Raw genomic sequence first — 21,717 nt, 5'->3', positions numbered from 1 at the left:
AAAACATTACTCACAGTAACGTTTATTCATTTAACGTTGTCAGCTCCGTCGGTTTTTGTCCGTTGAATTTTTAAAATAAAAATAACCTAAAACGTTACCATGAAGTACGTTTATACTACTTTTGTAAAAAATTTAAAAAGCGTATTAGTTTGGTGAATTGATTTTTAAAATAGCTTATTTTGGTCAATGCTTCTAATATTTACCATACAAAATTTAGTTCAGTGCTTTTTTTGTTAGCAAAATAGTTCGATAATCTAATTTCTCTATAATTAAACTAAAAGCTCAGTGAATTTCTATGTAACTAACTTGCACTTGTATAATCTTCTACAAGCACACAAAGAAAAAAGAGTAAAAAACGCTTCCCTGCATTAAGTTGTGTCAGAGGCAAACTCAAAATTTGAAGACTCCGATTGCATCATTATTATCTTAATTTAGGCATTGCCAAAGTTTTTAATGACAATTAACGGATACTATTGTATTAGATTGGTTACTAATGACTTCAACAATAGTGAATATATTAAATATAAATATGAGCTCTAAGCTCAAACGTAACCCTGATCTTGTGGGAGGATATGTGTTGGCTTATACCAGAGATACCAAGTGCCCTTCTATGCTTTCCATGGGACTGTTACTTATATTTAGTTTCTGTCAATTTCTTAAGGTAGATATAAAAATATATACTTATTTTTTTCGAAGTTAATAGTTACACATGCATCCCACCTATATATGTGAGTCTGCCTCTGGCTGCAACTATTATGCGACGACATGTTTTCATTTTTTGTCCAAAGAAGAATTTAATTTTAAAATTTTCATTTTACTCTTAATTATATTATATGGCTTTATAGTCATAAAAAATGTTTATGGTATATTTTATAGTAGCACACAAATTTTAATGTCTTTCTTTATTTTTAAACGTCGTACTCAATCAAATATGCTCCTGTAATTAAAATCGGACCAAAGTAGTGCCAGCAGCCTTTGCTACAGTTATTTACCTAAGCATTCACATTTAGCAATCTCATAATCGAATATTCAAAACGCACAACTTTATATTGGTGGATGTAATCGAAATCATTCCAATTTTATAACGTAAAAAGTTTAAGCTAAACTTTTATATAAGTACGTTTTTATTTATTTAATTATGTATTTAACATAGCCCTCATGGGCCCATCACAAGAAAATTGGTTTTCATAGTAAGTGTTGGTGAGACTCAAATTCAACACCTATTATATATTTTCTCTCCCACATTTTTCATTTTTCGAGAGTCAAACAATTTAAGTTTGATGGACAATTTGTGCATGCATGGAATCTTCAAAATTTTTAAAATGAAATTTATATATTTGTAAATTATGTAAAAAGTATTATAAGTCACAATGATTGATAATTCAAAATGTTTAAAAGATCTATGAAAAACTTACGGTCAAAAATAGACTTGTTTGAATCTTAAAATCCGAAAAGTGTCATATAAAATGAGACGGAAGAAGTATTATATTATGATATCACGAATAAAAAAGAAAGCATTTACAAAAAGAAGTCTGTTTATGTAATGGATAGAATTTGTTCAGTATACAGATTGAATGTGGGATACAGCAAAAGCACACTAACAAGACTTAGAATTGATATGAAATTAAACCAATTAAGCATGTGACATGGTGTTGGTGAATTATAATGGACCACTTAGCCTGTAGGGCTCTTTTATATGTGCTTTTTGTAAAGACGCGCTTTTATTAGCTTCCGAAAAATCTATAAATAGCGTTCATCAATCCATGCAATATTATTCATATTCAACTAATATCTATTACAATGGCGAAGAGTAGTACTAGAGTTTTTAATATAGTTTTCTTTGTTTTATTGAGTATAGGAATATGTTCAGCAGCAAGAACACTCATCGGTCTTGATGTTGGTGTTGGGGCGAAAGTTGGTGCTTATGCTGGTGGTGGTGGAGGAGGTTCTGGTGGAGGTGGTGGAAGTGGAGTTGTAGCTGGGGACCATGGTGGTTATGCTGGTGGAAGTGGTAGTGGTGCAGGTGGTGGAAGCGGATATGGTGCTGGAGGAGCACCAGGAGGTGGATACGGAGGTGGAGGTGGTGGAGGTAGTGGTGGTGGTGGCGGTGGTGGTAGTGCTGGTGGAGCACACGGTGGTGGATCTGGTGCGGGTGAAGGAGGAGGAAGTGGTGGTGGATATGGTGCTGGTGGGGCATCAGGCGGTGGATACGGTGGTGGAGGTGGTCATGGAGGTGGTGGTGGTGGCGGTGGAGCGACTGCTGGTGGAGCACATGGTGGGGGATCGGGTTCAGGAGAAGGAGGTGGAAGTGGTGGCGGATATGGTGCTGGTGGGGCACCAGGCGGTGGATATGGTGGTGGAGGCGGACAAGGAGGTGGTTCAGCATCAAGTGGAGCTGGTGGAGCGTCAGGTGGTGGATATGGAGGCGGTGAAGGTGGTGGTGGTGGTGCAGGCGGAGCTCATGGAGCAGGAGGCGGCGGCAGTGGAGGTGGAGCAGGCGGTGGAGGAGCCTATGCAGGTGGTGAAGGGGGTGGACATGCTGGTGGATATGGTGGTGGTGAAGGCGGTGGATCCGGACATGGTGGTGGTGGTGGCAGCTATGCTCCTTGAAAACTTATTATCTTCACAATTTGCAAACACTACAGGATTTCCTATTCTTAATTAATATCTATACTACTATTAAAAATAACATGATCAAATTGTGGTAAGAATATGTGCAATTTATGAAAGCAAATTATTAAAAATGTTGCAGCAAGAAAAGTGCTCTTAATCTATATTTATGCACGCTTGCTTTAATTTTTTCAAATATCAATCGCAAGGAATATGTGTAAACAAAGGTGTCTTGTGCAATTTGGTGCATATAATGTAAGAAAATGCTTTGGCAAATTCCTGTGTACGTTCTCTATTATACATTGCATGCATGATGCTATATACAGTACTGGTATTTCATTGGACCTCTTAAACGACTAAGTAAAGAAAGATCCAAGTGAAAAAAAAAAAAAATTCCTTCCTTTTAATTTGTTTCTCTAGTTCACTTTAACACTGACTTTAAAAAAATAACGAATATTTTTGAATCTTATAGTCTTAAACTAAAGATATCTAAAATATCAAAATACTTTTTAATTTTGTGATCTTAAAACATGTCATATGAAAAGCAAGAAGTATAGAGATACCAAAACAGGAAAGAGAATAGAGTGGTATATATTAACCGTCCATGCTACTAAGGAAACAAAAACTACGCACTTACAGAATGATTCATATGATGGTTAATTTACTTATCATGTATAAAATAGAAGTATCTGGACAAAGAATTATTCCAACTAAAACTATGCATGTTGCTAGACTCTTTTAAGGTTAATTATGAATAAAAATTACAACTAAGGGACAATAATCTGTCCTTAATTCTCATAGTCCAGTTGTAACAAGAAGCAAAGAATTATAATTTGGGTGGACAACATAGAGATGCCTCCTAGCCGTCTCTCTCTCACGCAAAGGCAGATAATAGCTTAACGGTATCGGATTTATTTGAATTTAGTATTTTTTATGTGAAGTATAGATTTATTTATAAATATTTAGTAAATTAGAACAAATATTAAATATGAGTTCATAATTTTAAAACTAATATGTTCAATATAGGCAAAAAAATATTACGCAGGTAATTTCTTTTATTATTATTTGTCCAAGTTTGAGTGGACAAAGTTTCTTGTATTTGTCTGTGACTTGAGAAATAACAGGTACTTCGATAAATTAGTCGAGTGCACACAAGTTGTTCTTAATATCATCATTATATCACGTTTATAAGAATGTGATATGAAATGAAATAAGGAAAACGGTTTGGGCGGGCAAAAATATAATAAGGATACTGAAAGTAAGTATATTATCTTCGATTTCAGCCTTCACTCATGATGTTCTTTCTTGTGTTTGTTGTGTGATCTTTTAATTCCAATTATATCACGTAAATTGAGCCAAAACACAAGAATTCTCTCGTAGCCATTAAGGATATGAATTAAGTTAAGTTAATCTCTACTTCTAATACCTTAAATTAAGAGTCCAGATTATCACTAATGTATACAATTGATCCTCACTAAACAAATAATGTAGAATAGAGTGGCGGAGTATAATCTAGCTAGTTGAAGATCATATAAATCACCTACATTCCCTGAGAAAGTGTGAAAACGTTTTGGATTTTATAGACTGATGAAATTCATCATGAAGATTAGGACTTACGATAGACGCATTAGGGTGTGACTGTCTGTGTGAACTGATGATCAAGTATCTGTGGATGCCAGCAAAAGCACACACTCCATTAGTGCAAATTAAATTACTCATTTTTTGGATTCTGAGATTCGTCTATCTTTGACCACTTATAGTACTTTTTATGTAGTTTACAAATATATAAATTTTTCATTTCAAAAAAATTAAAGATTCCATGCCCAAATTTTCGGTCAAACTTAAATTGTTTGACTCTGGAAAAACAAAAGGTGTGACATAAATTAGGATAGAGGGAGTATCATTTTAGAGTTTGTCTTCCTTTCCCTTTATTTCCAATATCATTTTGGAGTTTGGTGTGACTTTAAATGTGTTTGTGGCATAGACGCGCTTTTCTATAAATAGCGTTCTTGAATCCATGTAATATTCATATTCAACTAATTAACTATCTATTCCAATGGCAAAGGGTAGTACGTACTATAGTTTTCTTTATTTTATTGAGTATAGGACTATGTTCAGCTGCAAGAACCCTCATTGATCTTGATGTTGGTCTTGGTAGCGGTGAAGGTGGACATGGTGGTGGCTATTCCCCTTGAAAGCTTATTGTCTTCACAGTTTTCAAAGGATTTCCTCTTCTTAATTATCTGTACTATAAAAAATACTAACATGATCAAATTAAAAGGTAGAAGAGGTCTAATTTATAAAAGCAATGAGTGCTCATAAATCATACTAGGGCTATACTTGTTTCTTTTAATTTGAATGTAAGAATGTGATCTCTATATAAAAAGATGTCTTGTGAAATTTGGTGCATTTTAATGTTAGAAAAAATGTGTTGTCGAATTCTTGTATTCTCTATATCTTTGCATGCATGCTTGCTATATAGTTAAAAACATTACATTGGACGATCTCAAGACTACAGGTGAAAAGAGAAAAAAAAATATTAATTAAACTTCTAATAAACAAAAGAAAGAAAAGAAAAGATCAAGGGGAAGATTCTGCCCTTTAATTTATTTTTAAAAAAAAAAAATTAAAAAAAAGAAAGACATTGCCTCTATAGATTATTTTTGTGCAAAAAATTACATATTTGAATTTGCTATATCAGATTTTGTATATGACCATCGAAATAAAACAAAAGTATGCCTACTCAATCAATCTATATATATATATAATAAAAGAGAAACATAGACTAGATGATGTGACATCCCTCTATGACCTCTATTCATATTTATCTTTTTTCACCTTTTTTGATCATTATTTTGTCATTTAATTATTCATTTATTTTTAATGTCTCAAAAAATCTTTACATTCAATTATTCAACTTTTCATCTACCACTATAATATAAATTTAATATCTTTAATAAAAAAAAATTTAACTACTATAATAACTCACGCCTCTTCAACTTATACTCTTAATAATATTCATAACTTCCTTTTTTTTAATCTTCATAACCCCAAAATTTAATTTGTTAGTTTATGACACCTTATGGTATTCCTCCTTTTTGCCTATATAAATTCATATTTTGCATGAAGAAAATTTTCATTCAAGTTATTCTTTCACTTCTCCATCACCATAGCATACATTAAGTGTGAGGAAGAAAATGTTAATCATCACATCATATATTTGCTTTCAAGAAAGTCATAAAGAATTTAAGAGTAAGAATGTTTCTTTTAATTTTTAAAATTATATTTTTTGTCTTAATTAATGTGAAATTATTTCTTTATTTTTTTTAGAATCAATTTAATTAATCTTTTAAACTATGTAACTAACAATTTTGTAAGAATATAAAAAATTATAATTTTTTAATTTTAATTAATGTGAAACTATTTTATTTTATTTTAGAATCAATTTAATTAATCTTTGAAACTATGTAACTAACAATTTTGTAAGAATATATTCTTATGCTTCTAGGGATGAAGTAGAAAGCTGAGAAAGATAGAAAACTGTGAGTTTCGGAAGAAGATGTAGAATTTTACAATAAAATTATTATGTATTAGTATAGTATAAGAGTGTCAATTACTACTTTCTCCATTCATTTAGCAGTTATTTCTATTTTTTATTGTATAAAGTTAATGTCTCAAAATTTAGCATTTATTTCTATTTTTTTATTGTAAATTTTTAGGCTTAAATATTTCACTCCAACCTTTTATTTTCTCCATAAAGAATGAAAGTATATATGTATCTATTAGAAAAGTGTTGTAGCACCTCTTTGGTCAATGATCTGTTTATCTTTTTTCTCAATTTTTTTTTTTATAATTTCCACTATATTTCTATTTATTATTACTATATAGAAAATGTGACAATTACTGCTCCCTCTGTTATTTTTTATCCTTTCATTTTCTTCATAAAGAATGAAAGTCTACATCTATTTATTGAAAAAGTGTTGTAGCACCTCTCTTTAGCCAATGATCTATTTATCTTATTTCTCTTCTTTTTTTTTCATTATATTTTTATTTATTATTATTATTAAGAAAATGTGTCAATTACTACTTCCTTATTAATTTTTATTATTTATTGAAAATATTTAAATGTCTTAAAAAATTTACTACTCTATTTATTTCTACTCTTTATTGTAAATTTAATAGCTTAAATATTTATCACTCAAAACTTTCATTTTCTCCATAAAGAACGAAAATTTATTAAAATAAAGTCGTCTAATAAATATCAATTCAAATAGCTTGAAAAAAAATTCATCCTCTTAACTCTCTTAATTATGAGATCTCTCTTCTTATCTTAATTTTCAAAAATCTAAAAAATATTACATGATTAGTCAATTTAAAAAATAAGGCAATTACTCACTAAATAAGTGAAAAAAATGATAAGTTGTAATTCTCTAAAATCTTTTGCCCAACATCTATTTATATTAATTACATGTCATGATGAACCCATATTAAAGTTAGGAGTAAAAATGTTGCACTAGCCAAATAATAAATTGTTTTTTAATTTCATTTTTCTCATTTATTTAGTTAGTTATTATAAGAATAAAACTCCTAGTAATTATGATTTATTGAAACTCTAAATTTAAATAGTTAAACAAATCCTATAAACGTAAATAGAATTATATAAAGAAAGTTATTAGTAAAATAGCATAAATAATTTGAAACACCTAAAAATGAAATAACAATGTATGTAATAAAGATAAAGAAATATTTCTTTGTATTACGTCAAGGCTAAATTGTAGTTCTCTTCTACTTTTTTTGAAGCTAAATTGTAGTTCTCTTCTACTTTTTTCTTCAAACAAATTTATTTTTATTGTTTTTTTCCCTTTCTTCTTTTATTGTAATTTTTGGTTCGATTTTATATATATTATTTTTACTATTGAAATTTTCTAAATTTTTTTATATCAACTATATATAAGACAATATGATCGCGCTATAACTAGTTTATTACAAAATTTAAGAGGGTTTATAAACTATTTGGATGTTTGGTTCTTGTTAGGCTCTTTAATTTTAAGATTGTTGATTAAATTTTGTAATGTCGAATTTGGAAATCCGTCTTCTCACAAAAAAGGTGAAATTGTCAAATCTAATTTGATGGATACTTTCGCTTAGTAACGTTCATTTTAATAAATTATAATGAGTATATACTAAATTAATTTTTAAAATTAGGATTTAAATATTCAGAAATTATGCAAATTAAATTTTCTTACATTATTTAATTGGAAAATAGTACATTTTAAATGATTGAGGGAGACATATAAATCTTTCAACCACTTACTACTTTTATCCCTTCAATGGAAATTGCAAAATGCACCAATACAAAAGATAAGAACATCACATAAATGGGTTAGTAGAGATATCTAATTAGTGGCAAACTGGCAATAAAAATAATTTAGCGGTAACATTTATAGTCTCAAACATATTTAGCTACAATTGATTTAACGTCATTATACTCAGCATCGCTAAAAATTTTATCGCTATTTATCTAGAATAACAATTATAAATACACATATTTATTATTACTATTAAATATAATATAACAACAATTATATTATTGTTGTTAAATTTATTCGTGGTAATAATGGCGCCCTCTAAAAAAAATGAAGTAATGTTTGATTGATACATGAAATTTGTAAATGTATATATAACACACTACGAATTAATAATCTTGAAGGGAAGTCCTAATTAATACATGAAATTTATAAATGTATATATAACACAACTAGAGATTTAACTCAACTTCGATACAACATGTAAAAAGAAAATCAAAAAATTGTTTTATTCTAATTTGAACTTTTTTTGCTGGCATCTTATTAAAAAATTATTTTGTTAATATTTGTGTCTGATCAAGCATGATCATTTAAAATTAAAACAGACTAATTTGTATTTAGTAAAAGATTTATAACAATTTGAATTGGATTAATATTGGATAAATAACTTCAATGTGCATTGGACTGTTAATGGCAGTGATAATCAAAGTTGTGGATGCCAGCAAAAGCACACTACTGTAGTCTACTAGCTAGTGCAATAAAATACTTTCCGTTTATCCAACATCTTTCTTCGTCTAAGAAAAACTTATTTTTATTTTTAAAATTATAAGAATCAAAAATCTTATTTATTTTTAAAATTTTGTATCATATTAAAATAGGACGAACAACTTGAAACAGAAAGAGCATATATATCATTTTCATCCTAATTCCACTTTTGTTGTGTATTTTTGTGGATATTGCGATAGTGGGGGAAGCAAAAAATTCTTCTTGCATGTGCTTCAACCACTCTTTGCTCATTGACACGCTTCTGGACCATCATCCAACCACAACATGCTTGTTGGGAGAATGTCTATATATAGAGGCGTAATTGTTTACATATCATAACCAAAATTGTGGGATTCACAAAACATTCTTCAATGGCTAATCATAAGGTTTCTATTGTGTTTTTCTTTATGTTAGTTAGTGTAACCATATGTTATGCTTCTTCTAGAGCTCTCCTCAATCTAGAGGGAGGCCTTGGCTACAATGTGGGTGGCACCGTTGGCTATGGTGCAGGGCATGGTGGTGGTTCCGGAGGCGGTTATGGGGGTGGTGGAGCTGGGGGATATGGCGGTGGTGGAGGTGGAGGTTCTGGAGGTGGTGGTGGTTATGAAGGTGTAGTTAATCATGGTGGTGGTGGTGAAGGTGGTGGTAGTGGTGGAGGTAGTGGCGGTTATGCACCTGGTGGAGAGCATGGAGGAGGATATGGAGGAGGTGGTGGTGGTGGACATGGTGGAGGAGGGGGTTATGGTGGTGGTGGTGATCATGATATAGGATATGGAGGTGGAGGAGGAACAGGAAGTGGTGGTGGATATGGTGGAGGCACAGAACATGGAGGTGCATATGGTGGTGGTGGAGGAGGAGGAACAGGAAGTGGTGGTGGATATGGTGGAGGCGTAGAACATGGAGGTGCATATGGTGGTGGAGGAGGAGGAGGAACAGGAAGTGGTGGTGGATATGGTGGAGGTGCATATGGTGGTGGTGGAGGAGGAGGAACAGGAAGTGGTGGTGGATACGGTGGAGGTGCATATGGTGGTGGAGGAGGAGGAGGAACAGGAAGTGGTGGTGGTTATGGTGGAGGTGTAGAACATGGTGGTGGAGGAGGAGGTGGAAGTGGTAGTGGTGGTGGATATGGTGCGGGAGGGGTTCCAGGAGGCGGTTATGGAGGTGGAGAAGGAGGAGGAAGTGGTGGTGGCTATGGAGGAGAAGGAAGTTTACCTGGTAGTGGATATGGAGGGGGAGGTGGTCATGGAGGAGGTTATGGTTCAGGAGGAGCTGGTGGTGGTGGTGGATATGGAAGCGGTGGAGGTGCAGGTGGTGGCGCAGGAGGAGCTTACGGAGGTGGACATGCTGGTGGTGAATCAGGAGGTGGATATGGAGGAGGTGGTGGAAGTGGTGGAGGAGGTGGCCATGGTGGCTACATTCCTTGAACTTTCATAACTTGTATGGTCTAATGCATGCAATCCCATTAGTACTACATTACTACTGAAGTAGTGTTAATTACTATATGCACTTCACTTGTTATCCTTAATATGTAATAATGATATTAAAAGTATATAAGAATCAATATTTGATTTTCATCATCTATTATTTTTTCTTTAATCTTCATTGAACAACAATTACTACTGGTAGCAATGGTAGATTACAACAAAGTTCTCTTCCAATGTTCAGTAACCACTAATTTAGACAGTCCCTGATATTTTGGTCACTCCAGCGCACTACAACAAAAATAGATTTTAGCGGGCAATAAATATGTATATTATTATCTTCATCCACTTTTAATTGTCATAGTTCCTTTTTTAAAGTCAAACTACAAAAACTTTGACTAACATTTTACAATGTATTTTTTCATCATATTGATACGCAAAAAATTGCAATTTATAATACTTTTCGTATAGTTTTTGAATATCTAAATTTTTTGTTTAAAATATCGAATTAATGTAATCTAATTTAACTTTAAAAATTAATCAAATAAATTTTTGAAAAGTGCAACATGATAAATAAAAATAGACGGAGGGAGTAACAAAAAAAAAGGTAAACTTTTTATCATTCTTAGTTAATTGTCATTGAATCTAATGTCGTTATAGACTTTAGGAGCATTTACAAAGAATGCTAAAATGTAATTGTTACCGTTAATTGCCGCTAAAAATATATATTTAATAGTAATTTAACTATTGTCGTTAAATAATTGATGTTAAAGATCATTTTTAGTGGTGGGCTATGAGTCACATCCTTTACCAATAAAATGCAAATGATATTTTGATGATCTTATTGTTATTGGAAAAAGAATTGGTCCCCTAGTAGGTGGCTGAGATGAGTGTGAGCACATATGACATATATATGAGATATTGTAAACGCAATGAGTGAGGTGAAGCTATCAAACTCTCCATTTTGCCACTTTCTTTTTGCACTTTTTTGGTATAGTCAGAAAGTGCAGTTATCTTTTTTTTCCCATATAGTAAAGTTAAGATCCTAGAAAAACTGATCTTCAAGCTATTTTCATTAGGTATGATCATACTCCATAGGAGTTAAATGATACCTTGCCATTGTTTTTTTAAATGGATATGAAAAGAGCTAAAACGATACTTATCTTGATAAAGAAAAAGTATTTTGCAAGGTGATGAAACAGATCATGGCACTTCTTTGCTAGTTGCATCCTTAATTTGTTATGTCCTCTGTCGCTTTTACTTGCTATATTTCGTTTTTCGAGAGTCAACTGTATAAATTTTGATCAATATTTTAAAATATACTTTTTTATCATATTAATATGAGAAGGATTGCAATTTATAGTATTTTTTCATATTCGAACATCTAAAGTTTAAATTTAAAATATTGAATTAGTCTATTTCAATTTAGCTCGAAGATTAAAAATCAAATTGATTCTCATGAAGCAAAATATGACAAGTAAAATTGAACGAAGGGTGTAATAAATTAAAGTTGTTTACCTTTTGTTGGCTCTAATTCTGAAGTACAATGTTAAGTTAACAAAGATAATTACTACTTAATAATAAAATCACAAAAGAAAGAAAATGGGAGAAATATAATTGAATTTATTATAATATAAGCAAAAGTGCTAGTAATATTGATTCTTGAAGATGCTGCATTCTTTAAATTTTTGCTGTTTACAACGGACATATGGAGTAGAATAACGTTATTCAATTTCTTAATAGCTTATTTAAACCTTATATTAAATTATTTATTAATATTATTGTAAGACAGCAAAATGCTCAATTTTCTCTGGAATTTTTCAAGTTTTGACACAATTTGGCTTGAAAAAATTAATAATTTGTCCAGAAATCATAGGTTTTGTGACCATTGATGAAGGTGCAGGGGATTTGGTATTTATCTGAGACTTTGCTTTGATCATCATATCCACTTCTCCATCTTCGTTTATTAAAACCATGTCATATATTGGTAGTTTCTCTGCATAGTATTCTATATTCTTCTTGTCATGGTGCCTGCAATATCGACAGTATAAAAAATATTTACATAATCGTCAAGTCACGTGTAATTACTATATATTTGATCTGACATACCTTTTTAAAAAGTTTTAATTAGAGGTGTATTTTACTGAAGGTAATATAACTCGCCTAATTGCTAAAAATATCATGTAAAATGAAATATTTATTTTTGAAATAAGAGTCGAGTAAAATGAAACAGAGGGAATAATACCTGTCGAATACTACTAGAGTAGGTTGAAGGGTAGTGATTAGATCCACCACGAGAGATTTTAGTGGATGGCCCATCTCTGTTCTGATTTTTGGTTCTACCTAAATTAATTTTGATAAATCAGAAAATAATTATTGAAGAAGAAATCATTTAAACAAGATTTTATATGATTATTATTTAAGAGAGCTGAAGTCAATACCCCATATTTTTCACAAAGATCAATTAGATATTGAACTTTGTGATACTTAGCATAATCAGTACTTCTCCATTGATCACTTCTCTCTCTAATCATTGTAAGTTCTTGAAAATCCACGCTCCAGATGTCCGTCCATGTCTTGGCGGAGACTGTAAAATTAAGAACATAAGTATATATCCTGAATATATAATGATCATCTTACGATAGGTGATAAAATTAGTCCATGAGAACATGACTCGTCAATTAAATGATTAAACATGGAAGTATATATATATATACGAGGAATATTGAGCCAGGGCATTATGCCAATAATGGTAACACTGCAACATGATTTCAAGGCAACATTTTTGAGTGGCCATTCAAGTGATTCAATGGAGAATTCTTTCAATGCATTCATCACTATAACTACATGTTTGGGAACATCTTCTTCTCCTGTTTTCTTGCAAAAATTCTTCTCTTCTTTATCACCAGACATAATCTCAATGTAATTATTTGTGAAGGAGAAAAGAAGGGATTTGCTCGAGGCATTTCACATACTTATATATAGGACAAGTTTTGAGGAGCTCAAAACAATTTGTTCGATATTAACAAGAAAAAGAATTTATGTAACCTAGGATGTGATGTACAAGAACAAAATACAATGAAGCCAAAAAAAGTTGCCTGGCTTGTGATGATTGAAGATGCTTCAATCCAAACGTTTTCTTTACACAACCTCAAAGTTAACTCTCAACCAAGCACACAAAATAACTAGTATTTATATTTTAATTGCATAGTCCTGTAAATATTTCGTACTTTTTACGAAACTAGTAAATTAATAAATGAATAGAAGCATTGATATTTACTATGCACTAAAGTTCGGTGTATATAATAAAAAATTCATACTACAAAAGCTCTCCAAGTTGTTGGGTATATGCGAGTAATAATAATTCTCAACAATGAGAATATAATATAAAATCTTTACTCTGCACTATACAATGGAACTCTGAAATATGAACAAAACAGCTGAACATCTATAAAACCATGTTTGTTGGAGGATACAAGATGCCTAGAGCTTGGTATCAGTGTTTCCATTAACAAATTACTAGTATTTTCTCATAGCTTATCTCATGCTGCCAGCCATTACAGGACGCATCGTAGAGCCAATGCTAGACCTTCGGCGACTGGTGGGATTACTGTCATCTCTAGTTGGAGATACTTCCATTCCTCTCCTCCTCTTATTAGCAGAACCTTCACTGCGCGAACCCTGCATAGCAGCTAGTAATTGTTGGGCTCTAGACCCAGGCATGTTTTTCTTTATCAGAGAGCACGCCTGCTTTCTTTCCATGTCCTGCTCTAGGTCTTTCTGCAGTTGCTTTTTGCAAGAAACCTGGCCTACCGTTCTTAGATGACCATGAGGAATATGGTAATCATTATCTGCAAATGAAAACCAATGATTTAGCACCAGCTTCTCTATATTCACTATAAGCAACAAAGTTGACAATAACATAGAAAAGGAAGATACCTGGGGGATCTTCTCTGTATATCTCTGGGCTTGGAGATCTAGGCGGTGTGTCGGGTGTGATATATAAAGTTCTGCTGGTAGAACCAGGGGTCAGAGTACTGCAGTTTTCTTTGAGTACTGAAACACTAGAAACTGATTTAGACAAATCTTTGAGAACTGAAGGTGAAGACACTTTATCCACTTCACGTGACTTGGAATCCAGAATATTACTTGCACCTAGTGGTGGTCTAGGAGTAGACATCATCTGCACATTTTCCTTTCCGTCACTATCATGAACCTTGTTGAGAGAACTGGGAGATGACTCATTTGCAGCATCATTGGATTCTTTGACACAGAAAGCTTGGGCATTCGGCAGAAGCGGAGAAGGAACACAGACAGCATCTGTATTCTCTAAAACCGATTTGGGAGAAGTACTCCGTATTGACGGATCTATAAAAGGCTTTTGCCCTTCAATAAAATCTGAAAACCAAGGGGTGCCCCTCTTTGCATAAAATAGAACATATGCTTCCTGTGATAAAACATAATCTTCTCGAACACGAACAACCTATCAAGTTGAAACAAATATAAAATCAGTTCATCATAAACGCTTGTTTTACCCCTCTTTTTTCCAGGGGAACTGCAGGTTACCATATAACAAAAATAAGCAACGATGTAATGATGTTTAATTTGGTACAAAAACAAGATGGTTACAAAGTTAGAAATCCACAGAATATTAGGAAACTTGAGAAAACTGATTAATCCTACACTAAACCATAAAAAAGAATAGAGAACTTTCTTTGTAGTATATACCTTTGAGTCATCAAATTTGTACCATTCATTTGGAGCAGAACGAATGAAGCTGTAATAGTGCCCAGAACAGTATGAAAATCCTATATGCACTATAACTGCATAAAGATCATACTTCATTTCTTCCTGTGCACAAGAAAAAAAAATCAAAATCATTTCCAATTTCAGAGATAAAGCAAACAAAAGAAGGATCTTAAATAGAAATTAAGTGAAATTCTGTATACAGTATTAACCCTGCTTAGACCCCATATCATATCTTACATAAACAAAGGAGTAAATTTCATTACACAAATACAAGTCTCTAGAGCTATCAGCAAATTCTTTACCAAAACTACATTGTAAGAATCCCAGAACTAGCAGCTACTAGAACTTACACGGGAAAAGTTTAACTCAAAAACTATTACTCTACTTCTAAGCAATAGTAATTACTCTTCATCGTGTTCTCTACCAGCAAAATTTCACTTTATTTCATATCTTCCATCTCCTAAAACTAAAAGAACCTCTGCAACACTAGGTCCTAACATAGACTCAGAGGAGTAACAGGAACTCACATTATCAGTTTGGTTATCAGCATAAGCATGCAAGTCCAATTCAAGAGGAAACGAAACATATTTGTCAATCTTCTCAACAAGAGAACCATCTGTTTTGAATCTCTTTAAATGAAGGGCCGCTACCGAGGGAGCCTTATCAAGTACAAGCTGCTTCTCAATGGAGACTTGCTCCTTGCATTTTTCACATGTAAACTTTGTTTCAGAGTCCTCAATTTTCTCAACCTTTGTGAATGACTCTAAAGCTGTGTCCACACTGTCGACATCTTCAATCTCTAAACTCAGATCTATTAGAGTCTCATATGTGTCAGAACAATGGCCACAATTACAACACCGCAACTGTAATTTCAGAAAGGCATTTGTAAAGTATTAATTCCACATTTGTATTTAAGAATGAAGACCATAGCATATATGTGAATGCAATTTTAAAATACAAGGCATAAAAAAATGACTAGTTTTCGATTCTTACTTTGCTAACTAAACGACCTCCAAAAGCCTGCTTCACAATGTTGTCAGTCTCTAAAGTTTGGCAGTCTTTTGGTCTTGAGTCATCACAACATCTTTCAAGTTTATCCAGGAAACACTGTAGAAACTCATGAGCATCTTCCTGTTGGAACCGATGGAAAGTAGAAGAAAAATCTGGTTTTTCACGAAGTTAAGGATGACAGTGAAACAACAGCTACAGATTTGCAAGCAAAGCAATGAATTTATTCAACCTTCATACCTAGCTGGCATATCTCGATAGAATCTTGAAATTGATAAATAATTATTTTAAAAAGATAATAAGTAACACTTCTAGTTCCACAGTTATTGGTAAATTTTAATTTTGATCCTTGTGATATTTGACTTAGCACATTTAACCTTTAATTAATTGAAATTTGTAATTTAATCACTTTACAACGAAAGTATGTTATAGTTGAACTATTTTACCATCAAATATGAAGTAAAAACACACATTTATCATAACATGTGGGTAATAACTATGATAAATGTGAATATTCACTAGCAAAGGGATCAAAAGTACACATTTTAAATGTGCTTACTCAAATATCACAAGGACCAAAATTAATATTTACCTTCAATCAAACAAAATGTGTATAAAATGAAAATATTACCCCAAAAATCACAAACAATGAATTTGAAAGGATACAGTTCAAGTTGTTAACAAATTTCCAGGGAGAGACTACACCAGCCTCAGAAAACAGTGAAGCATCAATAAGCTTTCTCAGCGCACAAATTACACAAAACCCCTTCAGGTAACCTGCAATTGTTACATGGACATATTGCTAATCAACCTCAAGAATAGAAAGAGAAAGAAAGATGATATTTTCTCCACCAGACAAGATTAATCAGATCACACACACTAACGTAACTTAAAGTGTTTGGAGTACGAGGATCGAACTATTCAGTTTTTCATTCTTCATTTGAACATAGATTCTCTTATTTTTTCAAAAAAAAAAAATTACAAATCTATTACAAGTCAAAACTTTTTATGAATGATAATAGAGAAATACAAAATGGAACAGAGAGGTTAATTCTTACTAGTACATGGTGTGGCGTGATCAATCGACTGAAGGCCCTGAATCAGAGGTACAGTGTGCATGAACGATTGCAAAACCGCGTTTAGAAAGCACGTATTGCCTAAATTAGCAAGCCCTGCACCCTGATAACAATCCAAAAAAAAAAATCAACAAAAAAGCAAAAGTACCAAAATCTCATTTAACATATGCCCTACAGTAAAAATTAGAGCAATTCATGAAGCTTGAAGACTAATACCTGCATAAACTTAGCTTCCTCGTCTCTATACGAATTCCACTGAGACTCAACCGTCGCCAATTTCTCAGTTTCAACTTTATTTTCCGAAGAGCCGTCCGTCCAATCGAAAGGCGATGGCTCATCCTCGGGCTCAGCATCAGTCGGTTGTGAATCCAAAGGCCTGGAGTCGGTGATTTTACCCCAAGGTTGACCCCAACGGCTACAATAATATGGAGCAGAGTATGTGCGAACAGGTGACGCATCCAATTCTTCTTCCTCCATACATAACTCCTCCGATTCGTTCAGACCGGCTGAATTTTCAGTATTCGGTAGATTCCGATCAGCAGAAATTGAGGAAGACCTATCTAGGGTTTCGTCAGAACTTACAAAATCAACCGGTTTAGAACCGGTTTCTAGGGTTTCTGAGCAAAGCGTTTCCATTGAAATGTTGAGAAAAACGTATGTAAGAGTTGACTTCTGGAGGAAGGAAAGCTGAAATTGGTTTTCTAGGGTTTTGAATTTGGGAGTTTTTGCAAGTTTAAAGGTTTTGAAGAATGGAGGGAAAGAGGAAGAAGAGGGAAAAGGTTGAATATGAAAATTGGGGGAAATTGGGAAGTGAAATCTAGATGAATTATTCAGATTAATGGAGAGTTTTGAAATGGGAGGGAAAAATCAGCCGCCATTTTGGATTTTTCAAGAGTGTTTTTCAATTAGGAAGGAGCCAAATGTATATACAGCGCGTAAGTGTAAAAAAACAATTACCAAAAGTTAACATATTCGTGGAATCTCACCAAATATGTATGAGTTTAATTTTATTTTAAAAAAAACTCATTTCGTGTAAGTTAATAGGAGTATTATTTTATCTACCTATGGAATAAATTAGTTTAAGAATTAGAATTTCGGGATTATAATCTCAGAGTAATTTAGTCTACAAATCAAGAGTGGATCCACATATCGCATTCCGGATGCTCGAGCTTCGACGTAAAATTGCTTATATAAAATAATTTCTTTAAAACTAACTATATTAAACGTTCAGCACTCGTGAACTAATCTCCTAATGGGTGTACTTTGGTTTAGTAACTAGTTTGAAGCATTTCTTATACGTTTTATGAATTTCGCGTGAGATGACAAAATCAAAAAGTCATGTCCAATCACTTTTCTTATTCTTCTTAAGAAATTTTGGCTATTTGGTTAAGAAAACCTTTTTTTATTCAAAAAATTGAGTTTGTTTTTTTAATGGTAGTATTAATCTTATTTTTTCTCATTAAACATCGCGTGTAAATAATCGTGGACTTATACTATGTGATTTATAGTAATTTTATATTAAAAGAAGTGAATACCCATAAGTCGAGAATCGTAGATACCTATAAACCAAACCAAACTGATCCTTAGCTTGTGAGACGTTAATTTGTCCTAATTTTTTAATTAAATAATGTTATTATTATGAAATATATTATTATCTGGATGTCCACTAAATATAATCTCCCCACTACTTATATCATTATGTTCCACTTCTGCCATGACCTCAAATTCTTAATGCTACATCTCCCACGTCCTCCGTTGATCTTTCCCCTTAATCATGTTTATGACATTCTCTTTGTTTACCTCTATGTAATCGATGGGAAGTCATATTATTCACATACTTGAATGAAGAAAGAGTTTATCTTATTGTTATTGTTCCTACACGCTCTTTAATAGAAGAAAGGTTGTTTAATCTACAAATTTTGAGTAACTTAAGAACTATGATTTCCTGACAAGTTTTAGAACTCATAAATTTCAAATCGTGGGTCAGGCTTTGAAAATGCAATGCTGAAAGAAAAGTAAAGAGACCATATTCTACTTTTTGCGCACAGTTTTTGCTAGATTACAAGTCGGTGATTTCTATTTCAACTCTAACAGCAGCACATAACACAGCGCAAAATATTCGACTCACAAACATCTATGAGCTTTAAGGCAAGTAAAAGTGTAAAAGGCAACCAAAAAAACACATTACAATAGGAAATTTTAAAAGACGCATCTTTAAGCGCTATAGAATGAGACACCAACTTCTCAAGAGCCTTAGAATTCTACTTCTTCTGAAAGAATGTCGTACTTTTTTCACCTCTACAAGCAATATTTAGATACTGTCATCTCCATTTCATTTATAACACACAAGAGTCTCTCCTCACAGGATTCTGTCTTGAAGATCAGACATCAAATTGGATGCTAAGGAGGACAGCTTCTTCCCAGTTTCTCCAGCAATATTTTTGATAGATGACATATCCTGTTGTGCCTGGAAGCATAAAAAGGAGACATTGGTAATGAAAATCCAATCAACACCTTCATATAGAAACTGGTGAAAAGCATTGGGTATCAAAAATTTCACTATACCTGGAAAGAGATCCTATTTATTAATTCGCCGGCAGTTATTTCATAAGCTGCCCCATCATCTTGACCAAAGAGGTCAGCACTAGAAATGGCGCTTGAACCCTATGAATACAAAGAGGGAAAGAAATATGTTTTAGAACCTGAGCTTGGTACTTCAGTTTTCAGATAAACATCAGCTTTACTAGATACAGTCTTCAATCTTGTTTGAAAAGATAGACACCAAAGCCAACTTCGTCAATTATGCATCGTAAGCACATTCACAATCATCATACAAACTATAGTAATAGTTAATAACCTAATTATAACATACTGTTATTAGCTTGCACCAAACAATTGGATTATTGATTATTATAATAATAGCTGAATCCGCTAAACTAAACTCAGACACTGATCAGATATTAGAAGAATCTAGGGGTTGAATATTTTAGCTGTACACTAGAGAGCTCCACTATTTTTGAGTCATTATAGATGCATTATCTTTACAACTTGTCTGTTATATGATCTGTGAAAGGCTTGTTGGAAGAGAAATGGTAATGGTTTCAAATCTCTTCAACTCCTACCAAAAGTTGGACCTGAGAAGTCTCTGAAATGGTGGTTGTTTTTTTTTTTGAAAAGGAAGTCTCTGAAATGACTTTCAATAGGAAGAGGATCAATTAAATCATGTTTAGGCCTTTTATATCTCTCTTATTGAATTGAGTAGTTAATAACGTATAAGAAAGTTCCTTATGCAGGAGTTTGAGTATGTGAAGTAAATTTTTTTTAATCTTCGGTTCCTAACTATTGTGACATAATTATTAAGAATATTCATCTGTTGCTTCGTTTTCTTTGTATCTTGATATTTTGTTATCATATTTTCTTACAATCCTGCTTCGAATAACTTCTCTTTCTGAGTTGATGGTCTATCGGAAACACCCTCTCTACCCCGTAAGTACGATCAAAATGATGACATTCATTTTTACTTTAGAAAGGAGAAGGGAAAAAGGCAATTTGCACCACCATCCTTCCTCAAAGATTCGATTAGTGTGCATTGACTTCTACTTTCCTTGGGCGACTTTCTTGCCTTACCAAAAGAATTTCATTTCACTTTTCCAAAAGGTTTTTAATAATTTGGAACAGAGAAGAATCTGAAAACGATAATGAGATGTTTAATATAGGGCAGCATTAGAGGCAATTCAAGGATTCAATGCTAACTAAAGCAGTAGCTGTACCTATATAAGGGAATATTATACTTCCCTTGTCCCAAATTTACTAAACTATAACTATATTGATGATTAAAATATAATTCTGACTTCTTTAGTCTTTTGGAACATCAAATTTAATTGGTTTATATCAATTCTATCCTGTTTATTAATGTCTATTCTATTGTTAGTTACACTGTCATAGTAAAGTCCAATATCACTCTAAAAGATTGTCAAAATAAGCCAAGTAAACTGGGAGGAGGTGTGTTATAACAAGCATACCGAGTATTTCTGAAGAGAAACTGAGGCTTCCTTTGCAGCTTTACTCTGATCACCAAAGAATTGAGCAGATGAAATGGATTTGGCATTAGTAAACTTCTTCCTTGCTTCATCAGTTTCCTCAATCTGATTAGAGTATAACGCAAACACATAAGACAAAACATATTAATAGCACTGGATAAAGATCAAGAGGCAGAAAGGAGAAACTTTATGTCACGCAAACATCACAAGTAAACAACTGATCTGTCAGGAGCAAAAGAACTGGGAGAGAAGGAACATAATCACAAATAGAAACGTCCAAAACTAATGATGCAGAAAGAGGAGCAAGAACCTACTTCTAGGCAGTCTAGGAATACCCTAATTGGTTTAACAAGTAAACAAACGCTAGAAACTTGAGGTACCAAGAGTTTAGGATGAAATTTAGTCCTAGCTTGCTTTTCCAAAAAGCCAGATATACACTAATTTCTATATAGTTAGTCAACCAGAAATTTAGCCAAGGAAGCTAGTGGGAAGGTCAGTGGAATAAGTATGCTCCAGAGCACTTGGGAATCTCATAAATAAAAATAATAGCTAACGAAGCATCCAAAGCTCCAACAGAACAGGGCATTACTTGTTAACGATCCAGGGCACTTCACCAATTTCTAAATAGTTAGTCAATCAAAACACTCAAGACCACGAGAAGAAACACAAAGCCATATCAGTTTTAAGTTGCTCACAAATAATTCCCTTGGTGTGTGTGTGGGGGGGGGGGGGGAGGGGATAT

The 21,717-nt window shown here is 32.9% G+C and overlaps 3 protein-coding genes across 3 annotated transcripts in view; 1 reads left to right on the top strand and 2 right to left on the bottom strand.

The window, feature by feature from the left end:
• The first annotated feature begins 1,756 nt into the window (after positions 1-1,756).
• LOC102598637 (glycine-rich cell wall structural protein 1.8-like) lies at positions 1,757-10,260 on the top strand. The gene is made up of 3 exons (XM_015311105.1): positions 1,757-2,551; positions 9,192-9,641; positions 9,756-10,260. The coding sequence occupies exons 1-3, from the start codon at positions 1,801-1,803 to the stop codon at positions 10,103-10,105; spliced, it is 1,551 nt and encodes a 516-aa protein (XP_015166591.1). The 5' UTR covers positions 1,757-1,800; the 3' UTR covers positions 10,106-10,260.
• A 3,197-nt stretch (positions 10,261-13,457) lies between these two features.
• On the bottom strand, positions 13,458-17,878 carry LOC102598296 (ubiquitin carboxyl-terminal hydrolase 20-like). Its single transcript, XM_006352796.2, has 8 exons — positions 17,152-17,878; positions 16,918-17,038; positions 16,526-16,636; positions 15,845-16,014; positions 15,379-15,714; positions 14,831-14,953; positions 14,042-14,585; positions 13,458-13,953 (listed from the first exon to the last, which is right to left on the bottom strand). The coding sequence occupies exons 1-8, from the start codon at positions 17,569-17,571 to the stop codon at positions 13,640-13,642; spliced, it is 2,139 nt and encodes a 712-aa protein (XP_006352858.1). The 5' UTR covers positions 17,572-17,878; the 3' UTR covers positions 13,458-13,639.
• A 1,105-nt stretch (positions 17,879-18,983) lies between these two features.
• The window catches only part of LOC102597971 (probable ADP-ribosylation factor GTPase-activating protein AGD9), a 6,755-nt gene continuing 4,021 nt past the window's right edge, over positions 18,984-21,717 (bottom strand). The window contains exons 5-7 of the mRNA XM_006352795.2: positions 20,958-21,080; positions 19,501-19,599; positions 18,984-19,402 (exon numbers count right to left, since the gene is read on the bottom strand). Coding sequence (XP_006352857.1) covers positions 19,295-19,402; positions 19,501-19,599; positions 20,958-21,080 — 330 coding nt within the window. The 3' untranslated portion in view covers positions 18,984-19,294. The remainder of the gene's footprint in view (positions 19,403-19,500; positions 19,600-20,957; positions 21,081-21,717) is intronic.

Source organism: Solanum tuberosum, unplaced genomic scaffold (genome assembly GCF_000226075.1).
Source record: "Solanum tuberosum cultivar DM 1-3 516 R44 unplaced genomic scaffold, SolTub_3.0 scf00144, whole genome shotgun sequence".
In the NCBI taxonomy this organism is placed as follows: Eukaryota; Viridiplantae; Streptophyta; class Magnoliopsida; order Solanales; family Solanaceae; genus Solanum; species Solanum tuberosum.
Note: the sequence above shows the minus strand (reverse complement) of the source record. Positions and strands in the feature narration are given on the sequence as shown.